The following is a 27,325-nucleotide window of genomic DNA, read 5'->3' as shown; positions in this document are numbered from 1 at the left end:
AAAGAAGTATAAAGAAATTTGTTTCCATGGAAGACAAACCATACTTTAGAGAACACAGAACCACTGAAGTGTCTGAGGTACACTGTTAGAAGGATATTTTTCAAGGAAATCCACAAAATTAGCTGCATTAAGTATTTATGATGATTATTTTTCTTTCAGCTGGATGACGCTATATTAAACTAGTTTGTAACTGTCTAACAGTTTCTAAACTGTTTACTAAGAAAACCAGCTTGAAGCAAAGAAAACACCTTATGGGCTGGACTGTAAAATGTTAAACTTTTATAGGAACTTGAAAAGAAGAATTTAGTTGATAAAACTGCCTATTTAACTCATGAGTTTTTAAAGTGCTAGAAAAGCAGACCGACAACTATGTATGTGATAACAGAGGAAATACACTAAAATTTAAAAAGGTATTTTAAAGATGCCCTGAGCATCAATTTTAAGATGAATCATCCTTCTAGTTATCCTTGTAGACTACAATTTATAGAATTTGATAAAATATTTGCAGTGATATAACCCAATATATAACCAAAAATATGCTGGAACCTGAAACACATTCTTTGAAAGGCTGAGAAAAATCTATTAAGAAAAGGAGAGCTTGATAATCAGTGAAAACAAAGATAATGACCCCAGTATATACTAAACTACTCTAATAAATGCTCAAATTTAGGAAAGACAAGGAATTAGGATATCTGGAGGCAAAAAAAAAAAAAAAAAAAAGTCTGTGTGCAAATAATCAAAAATACTTTAAACCATAAAGTAAAGAAAAAAGTGATGGATTCAAAATGAGCTGAAACAGTTCTCATGTATGAAGAACAACAATGTGAAGCAGGCTTTAGCAAATAATCGCTCATGGGCCAAATTTGGCCCATCAACTGTTTCTGTATTGTATGCGAGGTAAGGATGGTTTCTGCATTTGTAGTAGCTGAAAAAATCCCAAAGAATACTATATACTTTCATGAATATTACATGAAATTTAAATTCAATGTTGACCAATAAAGTTTTACTGGAATTTAGTCACAATTATTTGCTTACACATTATCTGTGGCTGCATGTGGCCTACAACAACAGAATGGAGAACTGTGACAGGGATCATACAGCCCACAAAATCTAAACTATTTACTATCTGAACGGTTACAGGAAATGTTTGCCAACCTCTGATCTAAAGAAGAGAATGAATATCTGCAGGCACAGTAGTGGTGGCCTTCCCATTTAATTCAGTAATGCTTAGAAATCTAGCAAAGGAACATAAAGTATAACAAGAAAATGAATAAAAAATAGCGGAATCTAAAGAGTAACCAGGTTAGGAAGCTCTTACAGCTATACCAGGAATGTATGGGACTCCCCTGTCTCTGGAGGTATTTTATTCTCTGTAGGAGCAACATTTTCTTGTTAAACTGCAAGACACGTGCAGCAACTATTTGGCCCTCTACAAATTCCTGCTAATTCTTATCCCCTGATAACCACATTGAAATCGCTTCCGTGAAACATTTTAGTGGTTGCTATGGGACTAACTGTGACATCAGTAGAGCATCATGTAAGAGCAGTGACAGGACAGGGGGAAGTAACAAAGGGGTACTGTGAACTGCTTCGGAAGGGTAAGAATTATAACTAGATAGAAAAGCCTTTTGAAATAAATGTATTTAAAATCACTTTAAAATAATTTCTATATTTTAATGTTAACACCCTATACACTTATAAGAACTATTTTAATAAAGCAGACATTAAGAGTTCAAGAAAAAAGCAACGTACAGATGTTTTAGATTACTCTTGATTTATAAGATTCAGTATATAACATTCAGGATATGAAGATTATAGACTATGAATCTGTTAGAACACTCCTTCGGACTGACTCTGCCCTTGTTTCTGCCTCACATTGTCTCCTGTTGTGCTGTAACCTATAGCAAAATATGGAATGGTTTAGTTCAAACAGGCAAATCATATGTGAAAAGTTATATTCCTGGGATCCAGTTAGAAGATGACATATCCAAAATGAATTTCCCTAAAATGTACCTGACGATTTCTATCACTACTGCTAATGGGTATTTGAAAAAACTTTCCATTATTCTTTACCAGATTAGTCTTTCCATCCAGTTAATATAAGGACAAATTCAACTGATGGGGTTAAGGGATTAACCCAAAATTAAACAGTAACTTAGTTTTGCTGAAGAGACATTTTGGTAGACAAGAAATTGATGAAACTGAACATGCTACCAACAATCTTTTTAAAATTCTGTGGACTAAAAAAAAAAAAAAAATCAGACTATGTGCTCACGTTTCCTTGAAAAACAGGATCTCAAAAAAGAGATAAAAATATACACTTGTCTTGAAAATGGCCCCACAATTCCTAACATCAGCTAAAGAGATTTACTGCTGCCCCTTACCTCCACTTCTGCCTCCAACACCTCTTCAGTGGTTCGGGTCCGATCTTTTGGTTTTTTCCACATCTTTGGTGCAGTTACAGCTGTCTGAGCTGAAATACAAGATTAGGGCCATTACTTCCCACTGCAAAGTCATGTTTGATAATACTAAGTCTAAATGATACCTGTATTCAAATTTAGCACGCCAAATGAGGGCTTCACCCATACAGAAGAAACAGCAGAATGATCAAGTCAGTAACTGGGTAGCTGTGGCCCAGACACTGCAATGGCATGTATCTTAGGCACAAATTGTTCACATGAGCACATACAGCCTTTCAACCAGTGGTTTAGGTTCATCCTGTTTCACGGTTAGGACATAGCCAGGCATATAATTCAGTATGTGGTATCTATACAAGAAATTGGCCTACCAGCCAATTCTAGACGTGGGTCTGCTTCTATTATTAATTAACTATGTGACCTAAAGCAAGTCACACATCTCAGGTCCCTTGCATATTCAACCACAAAGGTTAAGAGTGAGGTTAGATGATACCTAAGCTACAAAAAATATCAAATTCCAGCTTCTGTTTTTTTAAAGCCTTAGGGGCGCCTGGGTGACTCAGTCGGTTAAGCATCCGGCTTTGGCTCAGGTCATGATCTCATGGTTTGTGAGTTCGAGCCCCGTGTCGGGCTCTGTGCTGACAGCTCAAAGCCTGGAGCCTGCTTTGGATTCTGCGTCTCCCTCTCTCTCTGCCCCTCCCCCACTCACGCTCTCCCTCTCTCTCTCTCAAAAATCAATAAACATTAAAATAAAATAAAATAAAATAAAATAAAATAAAATAAAATAAAATAAAGCCTCTAGACAACAAAAGGACACTTTAAGATTTCATTAGCTAGGCAGCACTTCTACAACATTCAGTTCTCATTTCAGATCAGTCCTGTTGGTCTAGTCGTTCATACTGCTGGGGAGAAAATCAAGAAAGAAAACCTAATTTTTACTCAATTATTATTATATTGTATCAGAAGTTCTAGATGGAAAATTAAGCTCACAGAAGATTTTTTTAAATGCATTCTCTTTCCTCTTTTTTTTTTTTTTTTTTTTTGAGGTTTATCCACTTATTTTGAGAGAGAGACACAGAGAGTAAGCAGGGGAGGGGCAGAGAAAGGGAGACAGAGAATCAATCCCAAGCACTGACAGTGCAGAGCCTGATGCGGGGCAGGGGCTTGAATTCACAAACCTTGAGATCACAACCTGAGCCAAAACCAAGAGCTGGATGCTTAACTGACTAAGCAACCCAGGTGCCCCTACAAAGGATTTTTAAAAACTCATTTGACTTGTAATTCCACAAAACCATTCAACACTTGGATGTGCAATTTAAAGACTATTTAAATATCAGAGAGCAAAAAGAAGCTATTAAAAGGATCTTACAGAGGCATCTGGGTGGCTCAGTTAAGTGACTGACTTCGGCTCAGGTCATGATCTCAGGGTTGTGAGATCAAGCCCTGCATTGCGCTCTGTGCTGATAGTGGAGCCTTCTTGAGATGTTCTGCACCCCCACCCCCTGCCCCTCTCTGCTCCCTTGCCCCCTCCTTGCTCTTTCTCTCTCTCTCAAAATGAATGAAGTTAAAAAAAAAAAAAAAAAGGATCCTATTGAAGGCAACACATGAGTCAACAGAGAGGTAAGGTATGACAGGAAGGTAGGTAGAGAGAAGAATCAAAGAAAAGTCCATTTAGCAAATGGAGACATTATCAAAAGAAACAAACACAAAGCTGAAGGCTACCATGTACTGTTTCCCTACAGAAATGTAACATTCACTCATTAAGACTAAACCAACCAATCTCTCTGAAGAGCCCACTCTTTTTTCAGAAGAACAGTACAATATGAACACTTACACTGTTCTGGGGAACAAGGAAAAGGAAACATTTAACATTCTCAAAATTACTGCACCATTATAAAAAATACTCTGTAAATCTCCTTTGTTACATACACCTCACTTTTTTATAACTAGATATAACTAGATGGAAACGCCTTCACCTCAGGGACTATAATAAACAAAAGACATTAGACCACTGTTAATCTTCCTTGGTGACCTATTCAAAGTAAATTATTTTCTCAAAGTATGGAACTAAGATTCTGGTAAACATGGGTGTAAACATGGGCAATTTGCTATAGTCTCATGGTCTTATATTGAATATGTATATTCAGGTGTGTATGTATGTAGTGGTCTCTTCTTTTTTTAAGGAACTTCTACATATAACCAGTCTATTTAATGTGCATCTCTTCAAAATGCTTGCGACTAATTCTGCTTCCACAGCAGAATCCTTTTGAAGAGTTACAGAGTTTGAGTGACACGTACATTTTATTTTTCTTAACTTTTTAAATGTTTATTTGTTTTTGAGAGAGAGAGAGAGAAGGGGAGGGGCAGAGAGAGAAGGGGACAGAGGATCCGAAGCAGGCTCCACACTGTCAGCAGAGAGCCTGATGCAGGATTCGAACTCACGAACCCTGAGATCGTCACCTGAGCCGAAGCTGGATACTTAACTGATTGAGCCACCCAGGTGCCCCATACATTTTATTTTAAATTTTATTTCATACATGCTTAAATTTAGTTCTAAATTCCATTCACAGAATAGGGAAGACCACTTTATGAAGGATTCTTTGGTATGATATATACACTCATGAGTAGCTTCCTCTAACCAACAAAACCCAGAGATGTAGATCAACTGATTTTTCAAGAATATATCAACCATACCCACAACTCAAAAACAAAAAACAACCACACGTTTCTTTCCTGGACAACATAAAACATTTAACATGCTTTTTAAAAAAGAGCTACTGACATAGCAGAAATTGTTACTCTGTTTAAGTGGCTACTTAAAGTTCTGATTTAAAGTATAGGGGTGCCTGGGTGGCGCAGTCGGTTAAGCGTCCGACTTCAGCCAGGTCACGATCTCGCGGTCTGTGAGTTCGAGCCCCGCGTCAGGCTCTGGGCTGATGGCTCGGAGCCTGGAGCCTGTTTCCGATTCTGTGTCTCCCTCTCTCTCTGCCCCTCCCCTGTTCATGCTCTGTCTCTCTCTGTCCCAAAAATAAATAAAAAACGTTGAAAAAAAAATAAAAAAAAAAAATAAAGTAGAAATACACAAAAGGAAGTGAGAGAAAGCACACACTTCTTTAGCAGATATGCAAGTCTTTGGAAACCTGAACACAGATATCCACATACCTAGTATCTGGTGAGATTGTGATATACAATCCCTCTCTTACCATATTGGTGGAGAGGTGCAGTGAACTTTGGTTGTGCTACAGCTGGGAGAAGAAAAGGTAGGAAGGGAGGGAGACAGAGGCATCAACGCTCTGATTTAACACGACAATTAATAATGAATTAGCTAGAATAAGAGAATTATATCCAAGAGACCATCTTAAATAGTCCATTCCCAATGCCTACACCTTAGATTAGGCTCCTATTACTACATGATTAACTATAAGATGGTCTACCGAAGAGCTACAGGCTCCACACCAAGTTGCAAGCTTGAACTCATGAGAGTTACATGCTCTCCACTCATAAAATTTAAACACATATAAAGTTAGAAAAATATCTTATCTCTGAGATACCTGAATGCTTTCGCCTACTTGCCAGCATTTAAAAGATACAAGTATAGGGACGCCTGGGTGGCTCAGTCGGTTAAGTGGCCAACTTCAGGTCATGATCTCACGGTTTGTGAGGCCGAGCCCCACGTCAGGCTCTGTGCTGACAGCTCAGGGCCTGGAGCCTGCTTCTGATTCTGTGTCTCCCTCTCTCTCTGTTCCTCCCCTGCTTGCAATCTGTCTCTCTCTCAAAAATGAATAAAGATTAAAAAATTAAAAAAAAAAAAAAAGATACAAGTATATGCACACTATATATTTAGTTTTCTAATTTTTGTTTTTTTAAATCAACTGCAAACAAGAAGGTAAAGCTTTGCAGTATTGATCTTTCCGTAGGAACCGTCAAAACAAAACAACTTAGTGAAAATTCCTGTATGTTCAATCTACTAAATTTTGATTAAGGGGGTAAAAAAACTTTCACAGATTAGTATTTGAAAAGGAAAATTTGAAAGCAAGTAAATCATGAAAGATAAAGCTAAATAAAATATAGTGAGAAGTAAAGAACTGTAAAAGGGTTTGATATGCATGATTTTTATTAAGTCACTTTAGCCAACAGTAAGTAGGAAGAAGGGCACCCGGGTGGCTCAACTGGTTATGTGTCCAAAACTTGATTTCAGGTTCAAGTCATGATCTCAAGGTTTGGGAGATGGAGCCTCTCATAGGGCTCTGCGCTGACAGCATGGAGCCTGCTTGGGATTCTGTCTCCTCTCTTTCTGCCTCTCCCCCTGGCTTTCTCTCTCTCTCAAAATAAATAAACATAAAAACCTTTGTTGTACAATAAGGTTCTCAATCTAAGAATAATACAGTTCTATATTAAAAAAAAAAAAGTAGGAAGAAAGAAAAAACTTTCCCGACTAGTCCAAAGGAAGTCCACCTTCAGATGGAAATCAATTGCTTAGGTTTCAATCTACTGACCAGGACCAAGTCACAGCAAAGATTTTTATGATCTGTTTCTAGTCATAAAGATTTAGCTTTTGGCTAGTTAAACTGGGCCAAGGGCTTAAAAAAAGATTAGGTTAAAAAAGAAAAAAGGCAAAATAAAAAATTGTGCCCATACTACATTTATAACCATATAAAATACTTACATGAAGACTAGAGGGAAATGACGAAAAGTGTAATGCTAATATTCAGACTGTATCTTTGAACAATGGAGGGCTTTTCTCCATTCTTCAATATTTATAACAGTAATATAAAATTTGAAGAAATAAAAGAGTGAAACTTTTAAAAGTGATTTGTATTCATTGTTTCAAGCTTATTTTATCTTCTATGACTGGAAAAGGTATTTTGTTCTATAGTTTAGGACTGCTCTTTATAAAAATATACTACTAAAATAAAAATTTAAGAAATACTAACCTGATGGAGGATATTAGAATTTTGCTTGTGCTTTTTTATTTGATTATTTTATTTATTTATTTTTTTGAACTTAAAAGTCAGACACTTAACTGACCGAGCCACCCAGGCGTCCCTATTTTATTTTTTACATTAAATCCAAATCAGTTAACATATAGTGTTATAATGATGTCAGGGAAAGAATTTTCCTGATTCATCACTTACACATAACACCTAGTGCTCATCCCAAGTGTCGTCCTTAGTGCCCATCACCCATTTAGCCCATCCCCCCACCTAACACCCCGCCAGCAACCCTGTTTGTTCTCTGTATTTAAGAGTCTCTTATGGTTGTCCCCCTCTGTTTTTATTTTATTTTTGCTTCTCTTCCCCTATGTTCATCTGTTTTGTTTTTTAGATTCCACATATGGCTGGAATCAGCATATGCTTTTTTGAATTACAGAGGAAGTAGGAGAACTCATGGAGCTCTATGAGAGAGAACATTAGCTCTGTAACAAGACGTGAAAACATCATCATTCCACATAGGTTAAAAGAATGTGAAAGAGGTGATTCCATGAGAGGTAAATTTTTAGTCCCAACATATTCCACTAGCTTTCTAATATAAATCTGAAAACCACTTTTACTAAAGATACCATGCTGGTAAACTTGCTTCTCTTTACTATATTATTTCTACTTTATTAGTTATTTCTTCACTAGTCAAGTAGATACCCAGGAAACTAAAGGTTAATAAAACTTCAATTTTTTTTCTGGTGCCAAAAAGAAAAAAAGACCTTTTCTACTTCCCCTTTTCTTAGCTCTCTGCCTAGAGAAAGCTTGTAAATCTCTCCTCTATCCCTTTGATATATGTGTAAATCTTTTTAAATGCTTAAAGAAGACTCTAGGCAGGTTTACAACTCAGGAAGTTTTATTTAAAGTGTGGGAGCCATCTCTCTCCTTGTCCTCATGAGAGTTACCTCTAGGCAACTACACACTTATCACAAACATACAAGAAGTTTAATTTCTCCTTTGGATAAAGGCAACTGACTAACAGATGGACACCCTAACTACCAAGAGAATTTGGGATGAACCAGAATAGCAACAGTCGGTGCTGGTATAATCCTACTACATGAAGACAAATTATCATTATCTTGAGAACATGTATGTACTGAATTATATTTGCCTGGCTTTATGAAAGGGTGAGATTTCCTTCTGTCTGCCATCTTATTAGTGGATTGCCTGTGATGCTCATTGACGTCTTAATGCTTACTCAATAATAAATCTATCTTCCTTCTTTTCTACATTTGTGAAGACCATTTTCTGGTTCGGCAGGAGGTTTTCATCCCCCCCCCCCCCACCCCCACCCCAATCCAGTACCAAGAATGAGATGGTTTAGGTGTATCTAAAGGAAGCAAATCAGTTGAAGATCTTATAGCCACATAACACCCAAATAAGAGACCCCAGATTATAAAAAGTCACCCTTTTAGCTCTCTACTCATTTGGAATAGAACATGAACTCCTCAGTTCTAAGATTTAAGATGCATCTGAGTCTCTGAACTGAAGAAACCCAACTCTAAGAGGCTATGAAGCCTTATTAAGAATAGACACTTCACAATCGGTAAGGGAAGGAAGGGCCTCTTTACATTGTCACAGGGTTGTACATAAAGAGTAGAATGTTCCATGATGGAACTTCCAGTGAGAGTTCTGACTCTTAACACCCAGTTCTAATCTCTTTCCTAACATTTTAATCATTTTTTTCACATTTTATTTTCCTTTGTTTCCTCTTGGTTTTGAAATCCTAAAAGTTGGCATTCATTCATTCTGATTACATCATATCCAAGAATTTTATCTAAAGTTTCTTGAGGCTGGGGATCCTAATCTTTTTTTTCTTCCACAGATCATTATGAGAATCTAGGAAAATTTTATGATTTTTCTAAGAAACTGGGGCAGAGCAAAGAAAAACCCAGTTGAGAGAAGGGTAAGTTTTTTTTTTGTTACAATGGCGATTTCATACGAACTAGAAAAAGAGAATAATGGTGATAAACTATGTAAAAAAGATGGTTCACAGAGATGTCAACCAAAAGAAAAACTAGAGAGTAAGTCTGTCTGTGTTTTTCAGCATCTTCTCAGGGGTTACTATTTGAAATGTATGGATGGCTTGGTGATTATGCTTCCCATTATATGTTAGAATGCTCTAGGACTTCTTCTCATAAGTTTAAATAGTATAAGCTGGTCTGCCTGGGGTCTAGCACTGGAATCAAAAACAAAACAAAACAAAACAAAATGAGGATTCTAGACTTACATTCTACCAAAAATATACATCTACAACACAATTTAAAATTTTTTACTTCCATGGTGAATCACTATATTGTACACCTGAAACTAATATAACACTCTATGTTAACTGGAATCAAAACAAAAATGTAAATTTAAAAACAATTTTTTTTTGGTTTGTTAATACTTTTAATATTCTCAATAATTTTTTCATCTGATTTTGTTTTGTTTTCTATTTTAAAATTTTTCCTGTTGTTTTTATGATTTCCCTTGGGTTTAATTTGTTCTTTTAAAAAAATTTTCAGCTTTACTGAAGTATAGTGGACATAAAAAATGGTAAGATATTTAGAGTGTACGTTATGATTTGATATAAGCATACACTGTGGAAAGATCCCCTCCACATAGTTAATTAACACATCTATCACCTTACATATATATGTATGTGGAGCCGGAGTTGAGAACATTTAAGTTCTTTTCTTTTTGCAAATTTCAGTTACACAATATGGTGTTATCAGATAGACACCAAGTTTTACATTGGATCTCAGATTTTAATTCATTTTACACAATTTGCTCTTTGAACAGTTTCTCCAGATGGAGGCCGAGGTCATGAATTTGAGACCATTTTTCTCTCCTAATATGTGTATTTATTTAGTGGTGTAAACTGCCACCTTAATATTACTTTAGCTCTGTGGTAGGCAGAACCATGTACCGCCAAAGATGTCCATGTCCTAATCTCTGAACCCTGTGAATATGTTACCTTACATGACAAAAGTGACTTTGCAAATGTGATTAAGGGATCTCAGGACGAGGAGACACGTATCCTGAATGAACCTAGTGGATCCAATGGGATCAAAAGGGTCTATACAAGTGGGAGGGAACCAGGAGAATCAGAGACGTTTGGCGCTGGCTTGGAAGATAAAGAAAAACGCAGGGCCAAAGAATGTAGGTAGACTCTATAAAAATGGAAAAAGCAGAGTCTCCAGAAAAAAATACATTTTTGTTCCTATCTCTAGTCCAATGAAATGGATTTTGAACTTCTGACCTGTAAGGTAATAATTATGTGTTTTCAGCCACGCGGATTGTGACGATTTGTTATAACAGCAATAGAAAATGAATTCAAGCACAAATTCTGATTTGGGTTTTCATTTCTGTTCAGGTGAAAATACTTGATCACTTCCCTTTGATTTCCTCTTTTACTCTTGGGTTATTCAGAAGGGTGTTATTTAGTTTCTGAATATTTGGGGGATTTTCTAGAGATAATTTTCTTACTGATTCCCATTTTAATCACACTGTGGTCAGAGAATATCCTTGCTTTAAATTGAATCCTCTGAAATTTATTAAAACCTGTTTATAAAGCCACAATATGATCTATCTTGGTACATTTGCCATTTGCCCTCATGCATCTGCTATTTGATGAGTGTTTTGTGTCAATTAGGTCAAACTGGTTGATTGTGCTATTGAAGTCTTTTATAGGCTGATTTCTGTCTACTGGTTCCATCATTTATGTGTTTCTAATTATGTCATGGATGTCACTACTTTTTGAACATGTGAAATGCAGTTATAACTGTACTTACTAATTATGTTGTCTGCTAATTCTAATAACTATGGGTCATATTTTTTTCATGGTTTCACCAGTCAATTCTACCAATCATTTGAGGAAGAAACAGTATCAATTCTATACAAAATTTTTCTAGAAAACTGAAGAGGAGGGACTACTACTTCTCAATTCATTCTATGAAGTCAGCATTACCCAGATGCTCAAATAGGAAAATTACCAGAAATCTTCAGGCCAATATCCCTTATGAACCTAATGTCAAAAAGCTAAATAAATTTTTAGCAAGCCACACTCTAAAATATAATAATAAAAATAAAATGATCAGAGGCAAATTTTATTTCAGGAAAGCAAAGTTGGTCCAATATTTTAATTTTACTTTTTTAAAGTAAACACTCTACCCAGCTTATTAAAGCAAGCTTGGAGTCAGGCTTGAACTCCTGACCCTGGAAAATTTGGCCTAATATTTAAATATCAAGCAATATAAAGCAAATAGTTAACAAACAAAAGAAAACCATGACTGTCTCAAGATATATAGGAAAAATATTTGATAAAATCCAATTTGTATTCTTGATTGAAATAAGGAATCTCTCAGGAAATTAGGAATAAAAAAGAACTTCCTCAACCAGATAATTCAAGAACCTACAGCTAACATCATATTTAGTGATGAAAAGATTGAATGCTTTCTTCCTGAGAATGAGAAAAACAAGAATTATTTACTTTCACTTCATCCAGTTGGTATCATACTGAAGGTACTAACTAGTGCAGCAAGTCAACAAAAAGAAATCCAGTTAGAAATGAAATACAAGAGGGGTGCCTGGATGGCTCAGTTGGTTAACTGTCCGACTCTTGATTTAGGCTCAGGTCATGATCTCAGTTTGTGGGTTCAAACCCTGCCGTGGGCTCTGTCCTGTGTCAGCATGGAGCCTGCTTGGAATTTTCTCTCCCTTTCTCTTTCTGCCCCTACCCTACTCATGCTCACACACTCTCCCTCTCTCTCAAAATAAATAAATAAACTTAAAAAAAATTAAAAAAAGAGGGGCGCGTGGGTGGCTCAGTTGGTTAGGCGACTGACTTCGGCTCAGGTCATGATCTCACAATTCCCGAGTTCGAGCCCCATGTCGGGCTCTGTGCTGACAGCTCAGAGCCTGGAGCCTGCTTTGGATACTGTGTCTCCCTCTCTCTCTGCCCCTCCCCAACCCCTTTGTCTCTCTCTCTCTCTCCTAAAATAAATAAACATAAAAAAAAAAAAAAAAAAGGAAGTAGAATGGTCTTTGTTCAGGAACAACGTAAGTACTTATACAGAACATCCAAAGAAATCTCTACAAATGCTAATAAAACTAGTAAATGCATTTTAGCAAGATTGCAATATAAGAAATTGAAAAAAACTCTATTGTATTTCCAAATGCTTGTAATGAAAAATCAAAAATTGAAATGAAAAATACCACTTATAACAGCATCTAAAGATACGAATTTGACCAAATTATAAAACACTTGTACATAATAAAAACCTTCAAAACACTGCTGAGAGAATTAAAAAAGACAAATGTCAAAATATGCCATGTTCATGGGTCAGAAGACTCCATATTGTAAGATGTCAATTCTACCTATGGATTCAACACAAACCCAATCAAATTCCAACAGGTTTTTTGTTTTGTTTTGTTTTGTTTTTTAAGTAAGCTGTACGCCCCACATAGAGCTTGAATGAGATCAACCTGCATGCTCTACCCACTGAGCCAGCCAGGTGCCCCAACCAACAGGCTTTTCTGTAGAAAAAAATTTGAGGAGAAAACTGATTCTAAAATTAATACAGTTAACTGTACTGGAATTAGATAAAAAACTTAAAAATGAAAAAATCTAAATTAACAGGGTGCCTGGGTGGCTCAGTTAGCTAAGCTTCTGACTTCGGCTCAGGTCATGATCTCACAGTTCGTGGATTTGAGCCCTACATCAGGCTCTTTGCTGACAACTCAGAGTGCCTGGAGACTGCTTTGGATTCTGTGTCTCCCTCCTTCTCTGCCCCTAACCCCCTTGCACTCTGTCTCTCTCTCCCTCAAAAATAAACATTAAAAAATTTAAGAAAACAACTAAATTAACATAAAAAAGCAAATGACCTACAATGGCCCAAACAATTTGAAAAAGAAGAATAAAGTCGGAGGACTTAATACTATCTGATTACAAAAATTATTACAAGCCTCAGAAATCATGACACTGTGGTACTGGCATCAAGAAAGACAAATAGATCCGTGGAAAAACAGAGAATCCAGAAGTAGACCCACACAAAATATACATAATATATTTTGGAGAAAGGTGTTAAGAAAATTCACCAGAGAAAGGACAGCCTCAAATTCTCCCACACTGCTGTAAAATGCCATGTAAAATGGCACAAATGCCTGGAAAATGGCACGCAGTTTCTTAAAAAGTTAAACGTACATTTATATGTAAAGAAGACATTCCACTCTTATGTACTCAAGAGAAATGACAAAATATATCCACAAAAACACCTGTACACCAATGTTCATAGAACTCTGTTATAATAGCTACAAACTGGAAACAACCTAAATGTCCACCAACAGGTGAACAAACTGTGATACATCCACAGTACATCAGTAATTTTATTATTTAAAAAAATTTTTAAATGTTTATTTGAGAGAGAGAGTGGGGGAGGGGCACAGAGAAATGGGAACAGAGAATCTGAATTGGGCTCCGTGCTGACAGCAGATAGCCTGATGCTGGGTTTGAACTCATGAACTGCGAGATCATGACCAGAGCCGAAGTCGGACGCTCAATGGACTGAGCCACCTGGTACCCAGTATATCAGTAATTTAAAAAAAAATGAGCTACTAACATATGCAACAATGAGGATAAACCTACTGAGTGAAAGAAGCCAAAGAAAAGTTTATGCTGACTTCATTTATGTATGAAGTCAGAAATTCTAATAAATTCTAAACATTCTAATAAATGCAAACTAATCTAATAAATTCTAAACATTCTAATAAATACAAACTGATCTATGGTGACAGAAAGCAGATCAGTGTTTGCCTTTGGAATGGACGGAGGGCAGTGCAGCTCAGAGGAATTTATAAACAGGTATGAGGAAACGTTTTGGGGTGACCAGTTACGTTCATTACCTTGATGGTGGTAATGGTTTCATGAGCATATATAGAGACGTCAAAACTAATATAATACTTTAAATAACATAGAAGTTAACTTTATGTGAATTATACCTCAATAAAGGTGTTAAAATGGTCTGAGTGGTTTCTAAAAGAATTAAAACATAAGCATATCCATGTATCTATTATAAATGTGCTAAAAAATGATAGTACTTTTAAAGACTCTGAAATAGCCTGCGTAAGCATTTGTCAATTTACAAAAAATATATATACTGTACATCTAAGTAATGGGACTCCAAGGACTTTTTTTCTTCCTCCTAACTTTTGTTGCTTTTTATCTATTTTTTTTAAAATGACAAAAGTATCAATCAACACAAATATAAAGGTAATATCCCCCTCCCCCAACTAGCTAATTCTAGTGACCTGAGGTAAACAACATTAACATACTTTGGTAGACTGTCTGCCATACCTTAATGTCTCATACAAATAGTCACAATCAAATATATGTTTATTTTAAATAGAAAAGTAGAGTCATACTAAAACTTATTTTGCAAAATGCTTTATTTTCCCTTAATTTATTATGAAAATCTCTCCAGGTTATCACACAGTTCTCATTCATATATTAGCTTCACGATATTCCAGAGTACATATGTACCATTTCCCTTGAAAGATATTTTGCTATTTTTCTTGCCAGATTTAGTTCTAGAAAGGTGAAAGTAATTCACACTCGTATCCCAAATACATTGAGTGTTGTAGTTCCTCCCTTCCCATAAATGCTTGATATTATACCTAAAAAATGGTTATTTCCACACTCCATAATGAGGGTGAGCATCTTTTCCTGTTTTTAACTGGCTATTGTTCTTTCTTTTCTGTGAATTTTTTATTTTTATTATTTACTCAATCTTCTATTAGACTGCTAGCCTCTTTTTTTTTTTTTTTTTTTAAACTTATAGGTACACTACAGACAGGTTAACCTATTATATACCCATTGTCCTCTTTCTTTTTGCCAAGACAAAATTCAAAATTTTCTCATGAATTTTCTCTAATGAATATGTGTTATTTTTACAAACAACACCAACAAAAAAACCATGAAAGAAAACATGCATGTTAATTGTTCTGAAATTAAGGCAAGGAAAAGTCTTCTTTTTTGATAATGATGCCAAAACTTATCAATGTGCCACTTTAAAATCTAAAGTCCATTTTAAAATGGATTCACTTGGATGAGAATAAATCCATTACTGGCAATCTACTTCACAGTCTTTAAGGCCACGTGTTTCTCTAGTTTCTGAAGTGTATCAAGGCTAGGAAGTTAGCTTCTTCCTTCAGGTCAATAGCAGGACCATTTCCTGCCCCACCAGCACTAAAAATTTTACCACCAACTCACTTGCTGTGCCTTTGCTATTCTACACAGAGCCATGGACACAAGTTAAGAATCCAATATTAGAGTTTGAGCCCTTTGAAGATTAAGAACGGCATCTTATTGGTCTCCATTGTATATTCACCATCTAATATAGCATCTGACCCATAGAAGATGCTCAATGAAAATCTGCTAATGAAATAAAAATTAAATCCAAAGTTAATGTCTGTCTACAACAATAAACACTGGTTCAGTCTCCTGTTTAGTAGGAACTATTATATTATTCCCATTTCCAGAGATAAGGAAACCGAAATACAGAGAAGTTAACTCAACTGTCCCAAACCCAGAAAGAGTAAAGGCTAGAGCTAGAATTAAAATAAGGATGTAACTGCAAGCCCGTCTTCCTGACACAAACCCCTGCCTCTTAACTCTAGCTTGTTCCTGCACCCTTCCTTCTGAATTCCAATTTCAATTGCATTTTGGTTAAGGTGTCTTTTGTTTTTGCAGCTGGAGAAGACGTACAGTTAACCAAGGGAGGGTAGTGTGAAGAACACTGTTCATCACTCCCATAGCATAGCATAGCATGTCAAGTCATTAGGAAAATAAAATGGCAAAGTGACTTTAAGGGGAAAAATCTGCTCCCAAAAAGCTCAGCAAGAACAATGCACTATGCAATTCTGTCAGCAGTAAAAGCAAAGATGACTCCCATGAGACCGGCAGCATATTTTCTAAGTCTCTGTATCATATTTTACTACTCCTTGTGCAGTAACCTAGGCATTTTTGCATTTTAACAAAATGCTTTTGTAGCACTTCTACCATAATCAAGACTGCAAATTAACGTAAATCTAGCACAGATGAAGATATGTCCATCACCACAGCACAAATATAGAATTTAATTGGACAACAGACTATAACACAAGTAGCTATCTTTCATTTACTCAATGCTTTTCACCTCTAAACACACTAAGGCTCACAGCCTTGAATATGCAAAATAATGGATGAAAAAAACACCCTCCCACTTGACATCCGTGAGATCACACTGCCAGTGCTTTGCTAAAGTGCAGAGGAGTCTACTGAAACCTTAATCTAGGGGAACCACTATAAGTAACACACCCTAACAGATGTACTTCCTTATTTCTTCACCGTACACAACCCTAGATGGACACATGTGTCTCTCTGTAAGATCACAGAGTTCCCAAATATTGTGACCTGATAGAATTATATCTAGGTGTTAAGAGTCAAGGAATTGTCAGAATGGAAAATTTTATGAAGACAGCCATACTGAAAAAATTAAATTCTCAGCAGGTTCTTTAGAATGGTGTAGGCGGAGAAGAGGCATCAAGGCAATAAAGGGGTAATTAGCACCTATCAAACAGATGTGAAAGAGTGGCCAAAACAATGTAAAATTAGGGAGAGATGAGGACTAACAGAGAGCCTTGAAGGCTAACCCAAGAGTCTGGAACTTATACTTTTGAAACAACTGTCTATTTAACTCTTGGACAGACACATCCAGAAATTATTTTTTCTGGAAGACTTTACTGGAGAGTTTTCAAGAGAAATCTCAAAGCAGAGAGAACTGTAATAGCTGAGGGAATAATACGATAAGTCTATGAAATGGACTAGAAAGAGAAGAGGACTGAATAGTTGGATGGATAAATAAATGGGATGGACAGCTGGAAGGACAAGAAAGGCCAAGCCGTCGGAGGACTTACCAAGGGTGGCTCAACTGAGGCAAAAATAAACAAGAACTAGGCTAACTAAGAACTAAGGAAATGCAGAATCATTACTTCTAAAACATATAACCCTTATGTGTCTCATCCACAGATACTGACCCTGCTCTCATGTCCCAGCCAGTGTTCCCTATTTGTGACATCAAACGATGCCCCCAGAATGGCTGAGAACACCCTCTCAAACCCAGGTAAGACAGCTACTAGTAGAATAAGACAGAGCGACGACAATACACAGCTCAGACCTAAAATACATCAAAAGACAATGTGGTTTTTGGTTGTACCCCAACACTCCTCCGTGTCTGGTACTGTCAATTATGGTGTTTTGGCCGAAATCTAGCTCCGAATTTTCTATGCTATTAATTTCCCTAACCTGATTCATTTCTAGCTTCAGGGTTTTTAGCATTAATTTCTTAGGCTGATGCCCCTGACAGATCCTTACATAAGATGCTGGTGACATAACCACTCTCATTCCTATTCATTTCTTAAAAATAGTAGCTTTACCGAGAAATAATTAACATACTATACAATTCACCTTTTTATGAAGTATACAATTCAGTTGTTTATAGTTGTAATAGAAAAACTCCAGTCTTTCCATTTCCCTTTATAGGGAAAAACTCAGTTATTTCCTACTGTGTGTTTCCTTTACTACTTGGAATACTGTACTTCTGACACTTTTGGTCATCACGTGGGTTTCTTTTTTTTCCCCTATAACAAACAATTCTCTGTGACACCAATCGGGTGTTCTACAAGTTAACTCAATTCAAACACTATCAACCTGAAGATAGTGTCAGATCCCACGGGTTAGAGCTCAGTTCCAGAAGACTGTTCTCCTCACCCCTACACTTTGTTCAGATGCCACCAGGCAAAAGCCCAGGTGACCAAACAGTATAGATCGGAGGTTCCAATGACCCCTTGTCGCCTCAGGTTTGATTAACTTCCTAGAGCAGCTCTCAGAATTCAGGGACTTTCTTGTATTGACCAGTTTATCACAAGATATGATAAAGGACCAGATGAACAGCCAGATGAAGAGGTAAATAGACAGGGTGAGGTCTGAGAGGGTCCCAAGTACAGGAGCTTCTGTCCGTGAAGTGGGGGGTACATTACTCATTTCTGGTGTGGACAAGTTTGCCACCCTGGAAGCTCTCTGAACACCCTATCCCTGCGATTTTATGGAGGCTTCCTCACATAGGCAAGATCGAACAATAATGCCATTTGCAGCCCCTCTCTTCTCTTACGAGGATTGGGGTGTGGCTGAAAATTGCAAACTTCTAATGATGATTTGGTCTTTCTGGTTACCAGCCCCCATCCAGGAGCAATCCAGGAGCCCACCTAGAATCACCTCAACAGAACAAGATGTTCTTAGTGCTATCACTCAGAAATTTACAAGGCTTTTAGGAACGTTGTGTCATCAATGGAGGTAAAAGACCAACATCAGAACAAAAGATGCTCCTAGTGTTATCACTGAGTAAATGAGACAGGTTTTAGGAGCTCTGTGCCAGGAAGAGGGGTTAGAAACCAATATATATTTTCTATTATTTCACAACAGTATATTCACAGAGTCGTGTGACCATCAACACTATCTAACTTCAGACATTTTCATCAATCCCTAAAAGAAACCCTATACTCATTAGTATTCCCCTCCCACTCTCCTCAATCCCTGGCAACTGTGAATCTACTGTGCGTCTCTAGTAATTTGCCTATTCTGGTCTTGTGTGACTTTTTCACTTGGCATAAGGTTTTCAGGGTTTATTCATTTTGTAGCTTGTATCAGTACTTCATTCCTTTTCATGGCAGAATAATATTCCATATTCTATATATACACGCACACCCCAATTTGTTTATCCATTCATTAGTTGATGGACATTCAGGTTATTTCCACTTCTGGACTACCCCACTAATTTTTTTCCCATTCCTTTTTTCTCTCTGCCCTTCTTCCTAATTTTCTACTCCTGCTCTAAATAGGAAATTAATAATGTTACTATTATCCTCTACTTAAATGCATGCCTAAAGGTTTTCAATGGTGCAGATTTTCCTTAAAATTCACTGTTCTAAGCACACCTTCTCCATTCCAACTGACAATAGAGGTCACCTCGAGATGTGTGTAACCATTCTGGAGATTAAATGACAGAATGGGTACAAAAGACACTACTCAAAATTAAACATACACAAGGGACTATTTTGAGGGACTTTCTACCATTTCATGCTCAGGATTTACTTAGGAACTTTTGAGATGGCATCATCTTGTTGAGTTTCTCTTCTCTGGAACATAAATTCCTAAGGACAGAGATAATGACACCCATTTATCTGTGTAAGATCAGTACAGTTCAAAGGGAACATCTGGTTCCTTATACTAGCTGAAAATGGAAGTATTAATAATATTAAACATTTACAGTGAGCTCATCATGGGTCAGACACTGTGCTAAATGCTTTACATAGGTTACGTTTTATGTTCATTACAACTTTTATGAAGTAAACACTATCATCATCTTCAAATTCTGGATGAGGAAACAGTCTAAGAGGTTAAGAATCTCACCCAGGGTCATAGAGATAGACAGGGGAATGGCTAAGGTGCAGGAGTGTCTGACTCTGTTGCCCTGATCTTAACCAATACACTTTACTGACAGTGTTGAGATTAACCAAATACACAAAAAGTAACATTCAGATCCTATGCATATATACTCAGAAAATTGCTACTATAACTAAGTACAAGACGATCTTGTAGTAAAAGTTAGACGCTTACAGTTTTGAAGTTTTGAAGTGACACTCAACATCCTCAAGGGCTTAAGGAGAGATAGGAAAAAGCAGTGGAAGGGCCAGATCTGTAGTTTAAAGAGATGACTGCCTGGTGGAGAATGAACCTGAACGGGGACAAACCTGGAGCCAGGGACACGAGAGGTCCTAAGGCGGTGATAGAAGGAAAATTGAGAAGAGAGGACAAATTCAACAATCACATCAGGTAAAATCAGAGAACCTTGTTAAATGACTACACATGAAAGATGAGTAACTCAGGGAAGAAGTCCATCAACAGTGGCTTCAGGATCTTAGCTTAATTCAAGCCAGTGCCATGAACGGAGATAAAGGAACAGGTTTACAGAATAGGTTATTAGTTCAATAGCGGATGTGTTAAATCCAACATGGCTCTAGGGTTTCCAAATGGAGATATCTGGCAGGCAACAGGATACATAAGACAGAAGCTCAGAAGAGAAGCTGGGGATGGAAATGAAAATTTGGAAGCCATCTGCATATACCACTGGGAGCCATCTACCATCAGAGTAGATGAAATCACCCCCCAAGAATGTGTTGAACGATAAGAGAATTAGAACATGACCCAAACATAAAGGAGTTTTTTTGGCTGATGGAGCTGTTCTACATTTTGACTGTGGTAGTGATTACATGCCTTTATGTGTCTCTCAAAAATTCACAGAAATGAATGCTAAAAAGGAATGAAATTAACTGCAAAGAAATTATATGCAATAAATCTAAAGGGAAAAAAAAGAGCAATGAGTAGTGTTACATGTGGTGAACATATCATAAAATAGCATGCTGGGAACAGAAAGCAGATGATGTTAGTGGAATAGTGAACAGAGAAATAGAAATGATATACTCTTCTTGGGAAGCCTGGATGAGAAGAGCAAGAGCGAGGTTAAATGACAGCAGAATGGACATGTAGGACTGAGGAAGTATTTGTAGTATGAGATGGACTTCAGCAGATTTAGAGAAAGAAGTCTGTGGAAAGGTAGTGAATACACATGAGACTGCAAGGGACAACTAACAGACTCCGATGAAAGTTTGAATAGAGACAGGTTGGTACCTCCAGCAGAAGTTTGAAAAAGGCATACTCAATGCACTCAGTACTCTAAACAATGACATAAAGCCATCTATCTGCTGAGGGTGAGGAGGGTTGGGCTGAGTACAGGATTTTATAAAAGGCAAGTCATAAAAGGAATGGCTGGGGACAGAGAGCACGGATTTGTAGATACATTCACAGTGGTATAATCTTGCCCAGTAGTACTCTGCCTACTGGAACTGAAGAATAGAGAAGATGGGGGTATAGCTAACTAATGTTTCTCAGAAAGAAAAGGGGGTAGGAAAACCACAAATTTTCATAAAAGGATAGCTCAGATAATCCTCCTCCTCCATCTCTGCTTAAATCTTGTACTCCTTGAAGCCTATAAGTCTGATTATGTTATTTATAAAAAAAATTTTAAGAGAGAGGAAGAACTCAAGCAGGGGAGAGGGGCAAGGAGAAAGAGTGAGAAAGAGAGAGAGAACTAGAGGGTTTTAAGCAGGTTCCATGCTCACCTCAGAGCCTGATATGGGGCTCATAACGACCCTGGGATCATGACCTGAGCCACAATCAAGAGTCAAGTTGGATGCTCAATTGACTGAGCCACCCAGGCACCCCTGATCATGTTACTTAAATACTAAAACCTGCTGCCGCCTCTCCAGCATTCCTTCCCCTGCTAGATTATTTTTATATCACCTAAAACATTTTAATGCATGGGGCAGGGCACCTCGCTGGCTTAGTCACTGCAGCATGTGATTCTTGATCTCAGAGTTGTGGGTTCCAGCCCCACACGGGGTACAGAGATTACTTAAAAATAAAATCTTAAAGAAACAAAAAAAAGAAACCACCCAACAACTTTCTGGCATATTACTAGGACAGAGATCTCTGGATTCCTCATTGATGAAGCCACAGTGCCCAGAACAATGACCTACTCATGGCAGACCCTCAGAAACTATTTGTGGCTGAAACAGGTGGGTTTCCACATCTCCCTCTGAACCTGGGTCACATGTATAAATGTAAAATCCTTAAATCCCAAAAAGGTTGAAAGAACGTTATAGCAACAATAGTAAAGAATGTCAGAATAACACAAATGTGAGATAAAGAAAGGCTTTAGTTGTAATTCTTCCTATGACCCTGAGAAATCCAACTTACCATTCAATGGCTTATTTTTTGTATAGGCAAAATAAGAATAATTTTATCCCAGGAATAACTGCTTAAATTGTAAGATTAATGCCAGAGAAAAGGCTTTTTGTAAACATAAGAAAAGTAACATGACTTTATCATGATTGAAGCAAAATTACCAGGTACTGTTAATACAGCACTGATAAATGGAAAAAAGACATTTATTGATAAAAATGTATTTTGGACACTTTTTCTGCACTAGTACGGAAAATTCTGTCAAAGGTATTAGAGGGGCACCTCATTAGAGGGTGGCTCAGTCAGTTAAGTGTCCGACTTCAGCTCAGATCACGATCTCATGAATCATGAGTTCAAGCCCCGCATCAGGCTCTCTGCTGACAGTGCGGAGCCTGCTTCGGATCTTCTGTCTCCCTCTCTCTCTGCCCCTCCCTCACTTGTTCTCTCTCTCTTTCTCTCAAAAATAAATATAAACACTAAAACAATATTAAAAAAAAAAGATATTAGGAACACTTCCCAAGACAACTAACTGTGTGCGCAGTGAAGACTGGTGCTGGAAGAAGAAAAAGCTTTTAGCAAGATTACGTTTTCTAGACACAGCTCTCTTTTGCCTGGCAGAGAACAGAATTCCCCTACACTGTCTCGACTACCCTCTCTGGAAGCAGGTACGCACAATGGTTTCTTTTGGGAGTAAATTAGTAAGTCTGGGGAAAAGTGGGGTAAATTCGGAACAAAGAATTCATGTCTATTCATGGAGATATGTATGACTAAGTTAACATCCAATAATGAAACTTTGAGACTCATGTTGCAAAAAAATGAACTATTGTAAATAGTAGGAAAGTGTATGCTGCATGAAGATGAGGGATTGTACAAGGGGCTTGGCCAGAAGGCTTGGCGCTTGAGTCTGTTAGTACACTCCCCCCCTAGGGTGTCTGGGCTCATCCTGTAGCATATAAAACGAACTTGACCCAGCACCAGTACTTTCCAGGGAATGCTTAAGATTTCACTGTGGAGGGCAACAAGAAAGGAGGAATCACACGACAGAAATGTTTTCAGGCAGCTCTCTTTCAAATATTTTTATAAACAAGGTGGGGAAAGTCAATCCTTTTAATTTTCTTATCCCTAAGGATCGCTCAAACGCAAGCCTCCAAAAAAGGGAGCCAAAAGTCCTTGTTTTAGAGATTGCTCTACTGGATTTGATAGATAACATGGAATCAGGAACGTGTAAGTCCGGTTCGTAAGGCTTCAGAACATATTTCTCTAGAGGAACACGAGAAATTAAATTATAAGGGTGCAGATTAAGAAAAGGCTGTGGGACATCTAATCACTGGTGATTTGTTTCTGGCCCCCACAACTAAATATCCCAGGGATATTTCAAAATACTTCTCAGAAGGTGTAAACTGAGCAAAGGCTAGAATAAATTTCAAATTCCTTATTCCTGGTGCTGACCTTCAGATCATGGTTTTAAACATGAATCTTTTTCGGTTTAGTCTACCCAAACTTTAAGGCTTTTATTTCCCTGGTTTTATGCTTACTTTGGTTTTATTTCTTAAAATACTGTGAAATAGGGGCGCCTGGGTGGTTCAGCCAGTTGAGCGACCAACTCTTGGTTTCAGCTCGGGTCCTGGCCTCCCGGTTTCGTGGATTCGAGCCCCGAGTCAGGCTCTGTGCCAGTAGTGCAGAGCCTGCTTCAGATTCCCTCTCTTCCTCTTTCTCTGCCTGTCCCCCACTGGCACTGTCTCTGACTCTCATGCTCTCAGAATAAATAAACTTAAAAAAATATATAAAGTGTGGTGACTATGTTCACAGATGAAATTAAATCAAGGATTCTTATTAAAACATCTTCCCCCTAAATTAAAGTATGTTGCTTTTATACTGAAGTCAATCAAAACCGAAAGAGAAAACAGCAATGTCACTGGCTATATATGGATCAGTATTTTAGTAACACCTTCCAAAACATACAAATGTATCTCCATTTGAGAAACAAATCTCTCATCCTGAAATCTACACAACTGGAAACTGTCCCTCAACCTTAGCTGAGCTTACAAGAACGTAAGGGAAACTACGGGAAGCCACATAAACAAGGTCAGTTGCTGTTACGGCTGTAGCCACTATATTACTGGGGATGTGGGATGCTATGCCAGTCTCTATAATTAAGGGAGTTGACATTTTAACATTAATGGCAGAGAAGATCTTGGATCCCAGCAAAGTGAGGACCTAGAACTGAGACTCTCACAAAAATCCCTGACGTGCCTAACAGAGTGACACCCTCTGTGAAAAGGTAGCTAAAACCATAAAAGAGAAATATACCGGCGAACTGACACAGAGTACTGACACGGAAGGACATCTGGTCTCACCTAGGTGGAAAGGGACTGTTGTCATTCTGAAAAATAGTATCCACAGGGAATGCCTTCAGATTTTGCTTGGAATACGAAAGGAGATTTAGAAAATTAAACTCAGATTAAGGTGCAGCTAATGCTTTCCTCAAGACATGTGGTAAATAAAGCAAACGCAAAACAGCTTTGGGAGGACTTGCCCACAATGTACATACAGTAAAGTTTACCTGAAGAGGAATTCATAAAGCAGATTTATAAAATATACGAAGAAACAATGCACTATGAGCAAGAGCCAGAAGACACAATAAACTGGAAGATTAAAAACCTCCCGTGGCCAACGGAATTTCAAATAATAGTTTTATATCAAACAAGGTAATAAAAAAAACCTCACTAATATTTTCAAAAGTGGAAAAGTTCATGTCACACAATATGCATGTTACACAGCACATGCATTCTGGAAACTATAGAGAAATGAATTCCTGGATGATGAGTGAGAAATGTTTTACCACAAGTTCTGAAACTTTCTTTTCTTATCCAACAAGTATACAGAAACCATAACAAAAATCCTAAGACTTTAAGAAATATCCAATTAATACAGATTTCTGTACATTTAATTATTGAAGTATCGTACAAACTAAGTAATCAAAAGTCTGGTCAATCTCTGAATCTTTTCAGAGGACACTGAACATAAACACAATTCTCATTTCACAGGGCGTGCTCTTCACCTAAGCATCCAAGATTGCTGCGCTTTGCTCTAATCAGAAATAGGATCTAGAACAGTTGCAAGAAAATGTTTTCCAGCAGAAAAGGGACTACAGCCCTAATATCTGATGTCACTGCTTTAAGCAAGTATCTCTATTCCAACTACTGTGTATTTTTATGCGTCACACTTGTCAAGAGCAAATGGGTTTTGAAGCCAGCTTTAAAGTGCTTCATCCTCAGGCAGACACAGTAAGAACTGATCTCAAAAGTCAGTTACAAAAGACTGATATCCACATCAGATTGTTATGATTTCCTCATCTCTCAACATAAACAAGGTCCTAAATGGGTAAGTGCAAATAAGACTAATTATTAAGAACAGGACAACTTCAAGTGGATATATCTATAAGAATGATGATAATTTAAGGTTTTAATGTTAACTTTTGTGGCAATGACATTAAAAATATTTGTATAGGAATGAGAGGGCCAGGAATGTTTTTGGTAGCTTTATCATTTTAGAAATGCTAGAGTTACACGGTTTTCCAGGTTCATTCACTTTGAATTCTGCCAAGTCTAAGAAATCAAAGGATATTATCGCACTTCTAGTTCTTTTACAATACATTTATATGCTAAAAAAATCATCGAACGAGAAAAATGCCAGGATGCTTTGCTTCCTGACACCCAAAGTCTACCCTCACCCCTCGCCATGCAGAAGACAGTTCTTTCTTTTCTACCTATCCTCTGGTTCACCGCTGAAGTATCTATTCTTTTACCAAGCTGCTAGTATTACTAACTCCAAGAGTAATTGCATTTCAAAAAAAAGAACCATGATATGAAAATTAATTACCTAAAATCCGTTTGTCCATCTATATCTGAGGGCTGTCTTGCCACCTAACGAACATACTGCTTAAAAACAACAACAACATCAACAACAAAAACCAACGATGTCAGGAATGAGTAGAAGTATGAGTTTGGTGTGGGCTTTCTTTACTTATTTCAGGTCTCAGGTATGGTTTGTATCTCTGACTTTTATTCCCTAATGATTACTTTGTTTTTCTTTCTGTCATTTGTTTTGATGTTTTTACAACATTTGTCTTCAAGTAGCTTCTCCTGTGAGATAACAACTCACAGTTGGGTAAGTGAAAGGGAACAATTAAGGGTCAAACAAATTATTGTTTTCCAACAAACAAGTGTTCTTTGGGGGGCATTCACCTATAGCCATCAAAACTTTTTTTTCATGAAGCCTAGGTCATCACCCCACCAAGGAAGAAGGCTCCTAAAACAGTGACGACACCGTGAAACACAGATGCCAACGGAGGCCAGTCTGTTGAGGATACAGGTGACTTACAAACATTTACTCCTTGTCCCAGCTACCTCTCAGTGTTTGCTTTACCACTTTGGTCACTCTGTTGAACTAGATGTTCTACTGTTCCAAGGAACCGGACAACTCTCACACATTTATGAGGAAAATGCCTCAAGAAGTGTGCTGTGTGAGAAAAGTGTATCGTACGAGGACTGGGTTTTTGATTAAGATTCCCTACCCATTACACAGCTCAAAACAGACAATAAATACCAAGGATGTTGATGACTAAAACCAAGTGCATTTCTAGATCAACTGCTGGGGGAGCACTCATTTGTCAAATTGTGTCATTTAACCTGAGAGGTACACCGGGAGTACATCAGACTGCATGGGGCACTGCTGCACCAGATGGGCTATGTGGACTTGCCAAAAGCCATATTATTATGTCCTACTGACTCTAGCTGATAGGCCTCATGTAATGTTTTTACTATAATTGTAAAAATCCAATGATTGCTTTCTACGATCCTAGGTGATGCTACATTAAATAAGTAATTTTTAATTGGGAAGAATAAAATACTCTGATAATATAATACTATAAAATTATAATGATAAAATTCGTATCATAGAAAAAAATGAAACCTTTAAAGGAAAAAATGAAGAGCATTAAATTTCCCTGCAAGTTAATCAGAGAGGACACTTTTATTTTTCAAAACTAGTTA

The 27,325-nt window shown here is 37.3% G+C and overlaps 2 protein-coding genes across 41 annotated transcripts in view; one reads left to right on the top strand and one right to left on the bottom strand.

Annotated features, from left to right (window-relative positions):
* EIF4G3 (eukaryotic translation initiation factor 4 gamma 3) overlaps nucleotides 1–27,325 on the bottom strand; it is a 314,094-nt gene that overhangs the window by 85,275 nt on the left and 201,494 nt on the right. For all 29 annotated transcript variants that reach the window (XM_078452254.2, XM_078452266.2, XM_060626696.3 and 26 more), the window contains one exon: nucleotides 2,385–2,473. In XM_078452254.2, the coding sequence (XP_078308380.2) occupies nucleotides 2,385–2,473 (89 nt within the window). The remainder of the gene's footprint in view (nucleotides 1–2,384; nucleotides 2,474–27,325) is intronic.
* LOC132673830 (uncharacterized) lies at nucleotides 1,531–26,900 on the top strand. 12 transcript variants are annotated; one of them, XM_078452272.2, is made up of 9 exons: nucleotides 1,531–1,598; nucleotides 7,788–7,905; nucleotides 9,219–9,299; nucleotides 17,442–17,535; nucleotides 18,647–18,764; nucleotides 22,009–22,105; nucleotides 22,890–22,936; nucleotides 25,319–25,655; nucleotides 26,550–26,900. In XM_078452272.2, the coding sequence occupies exons 3-8, from the start codon at nucleotides 9,246–9,248 to the stop codon at nucleotides 25,380–25,382; spliced, it is 474 nt and encodes a 157-aa protein (XP_078308398.1). In that variant the 5' UTR covers nucleotides 1,531–1,598; nucleotides 7,788–7,905; nucleotides 9,219–9,245; the 3' UTR covers nucleotides 25,383–25,655; nucleotides 26,550–26,900. The 12 variants fall into 12 exon arrangements, 9 of the variants coding, with proteins under 9 accessions (XP_078308398.1, XP_078308396.1, XP_078308400.1 ...); XM_078452270.2 differs by having other exon boundaries at nucleotides 22,772–22,936; XR_013557691.2 differs by lacking the exon at nucleotides 18,647–18,764 and having other exon boundaries at nucleotides 22,772–22,936.

The sequence above is a fragment of the Panthera onca genome, chromosome C1, assembly GCF_046562875.1.
Source record: "Panthera onca isolate mPanOnc1 chromosome C1, mPanOnc1 haplotype 2, whole genome shotgun sequence".
Classification (NCBI taxonomy): Eukaryota; Metazoa; Chordata; class Mammalia; order Carnivora; family Felidae; genus Panthera; species Panthera onca.
This window is presented reverse-complemented; position numbering and strand designations above follow the sequence as displayed.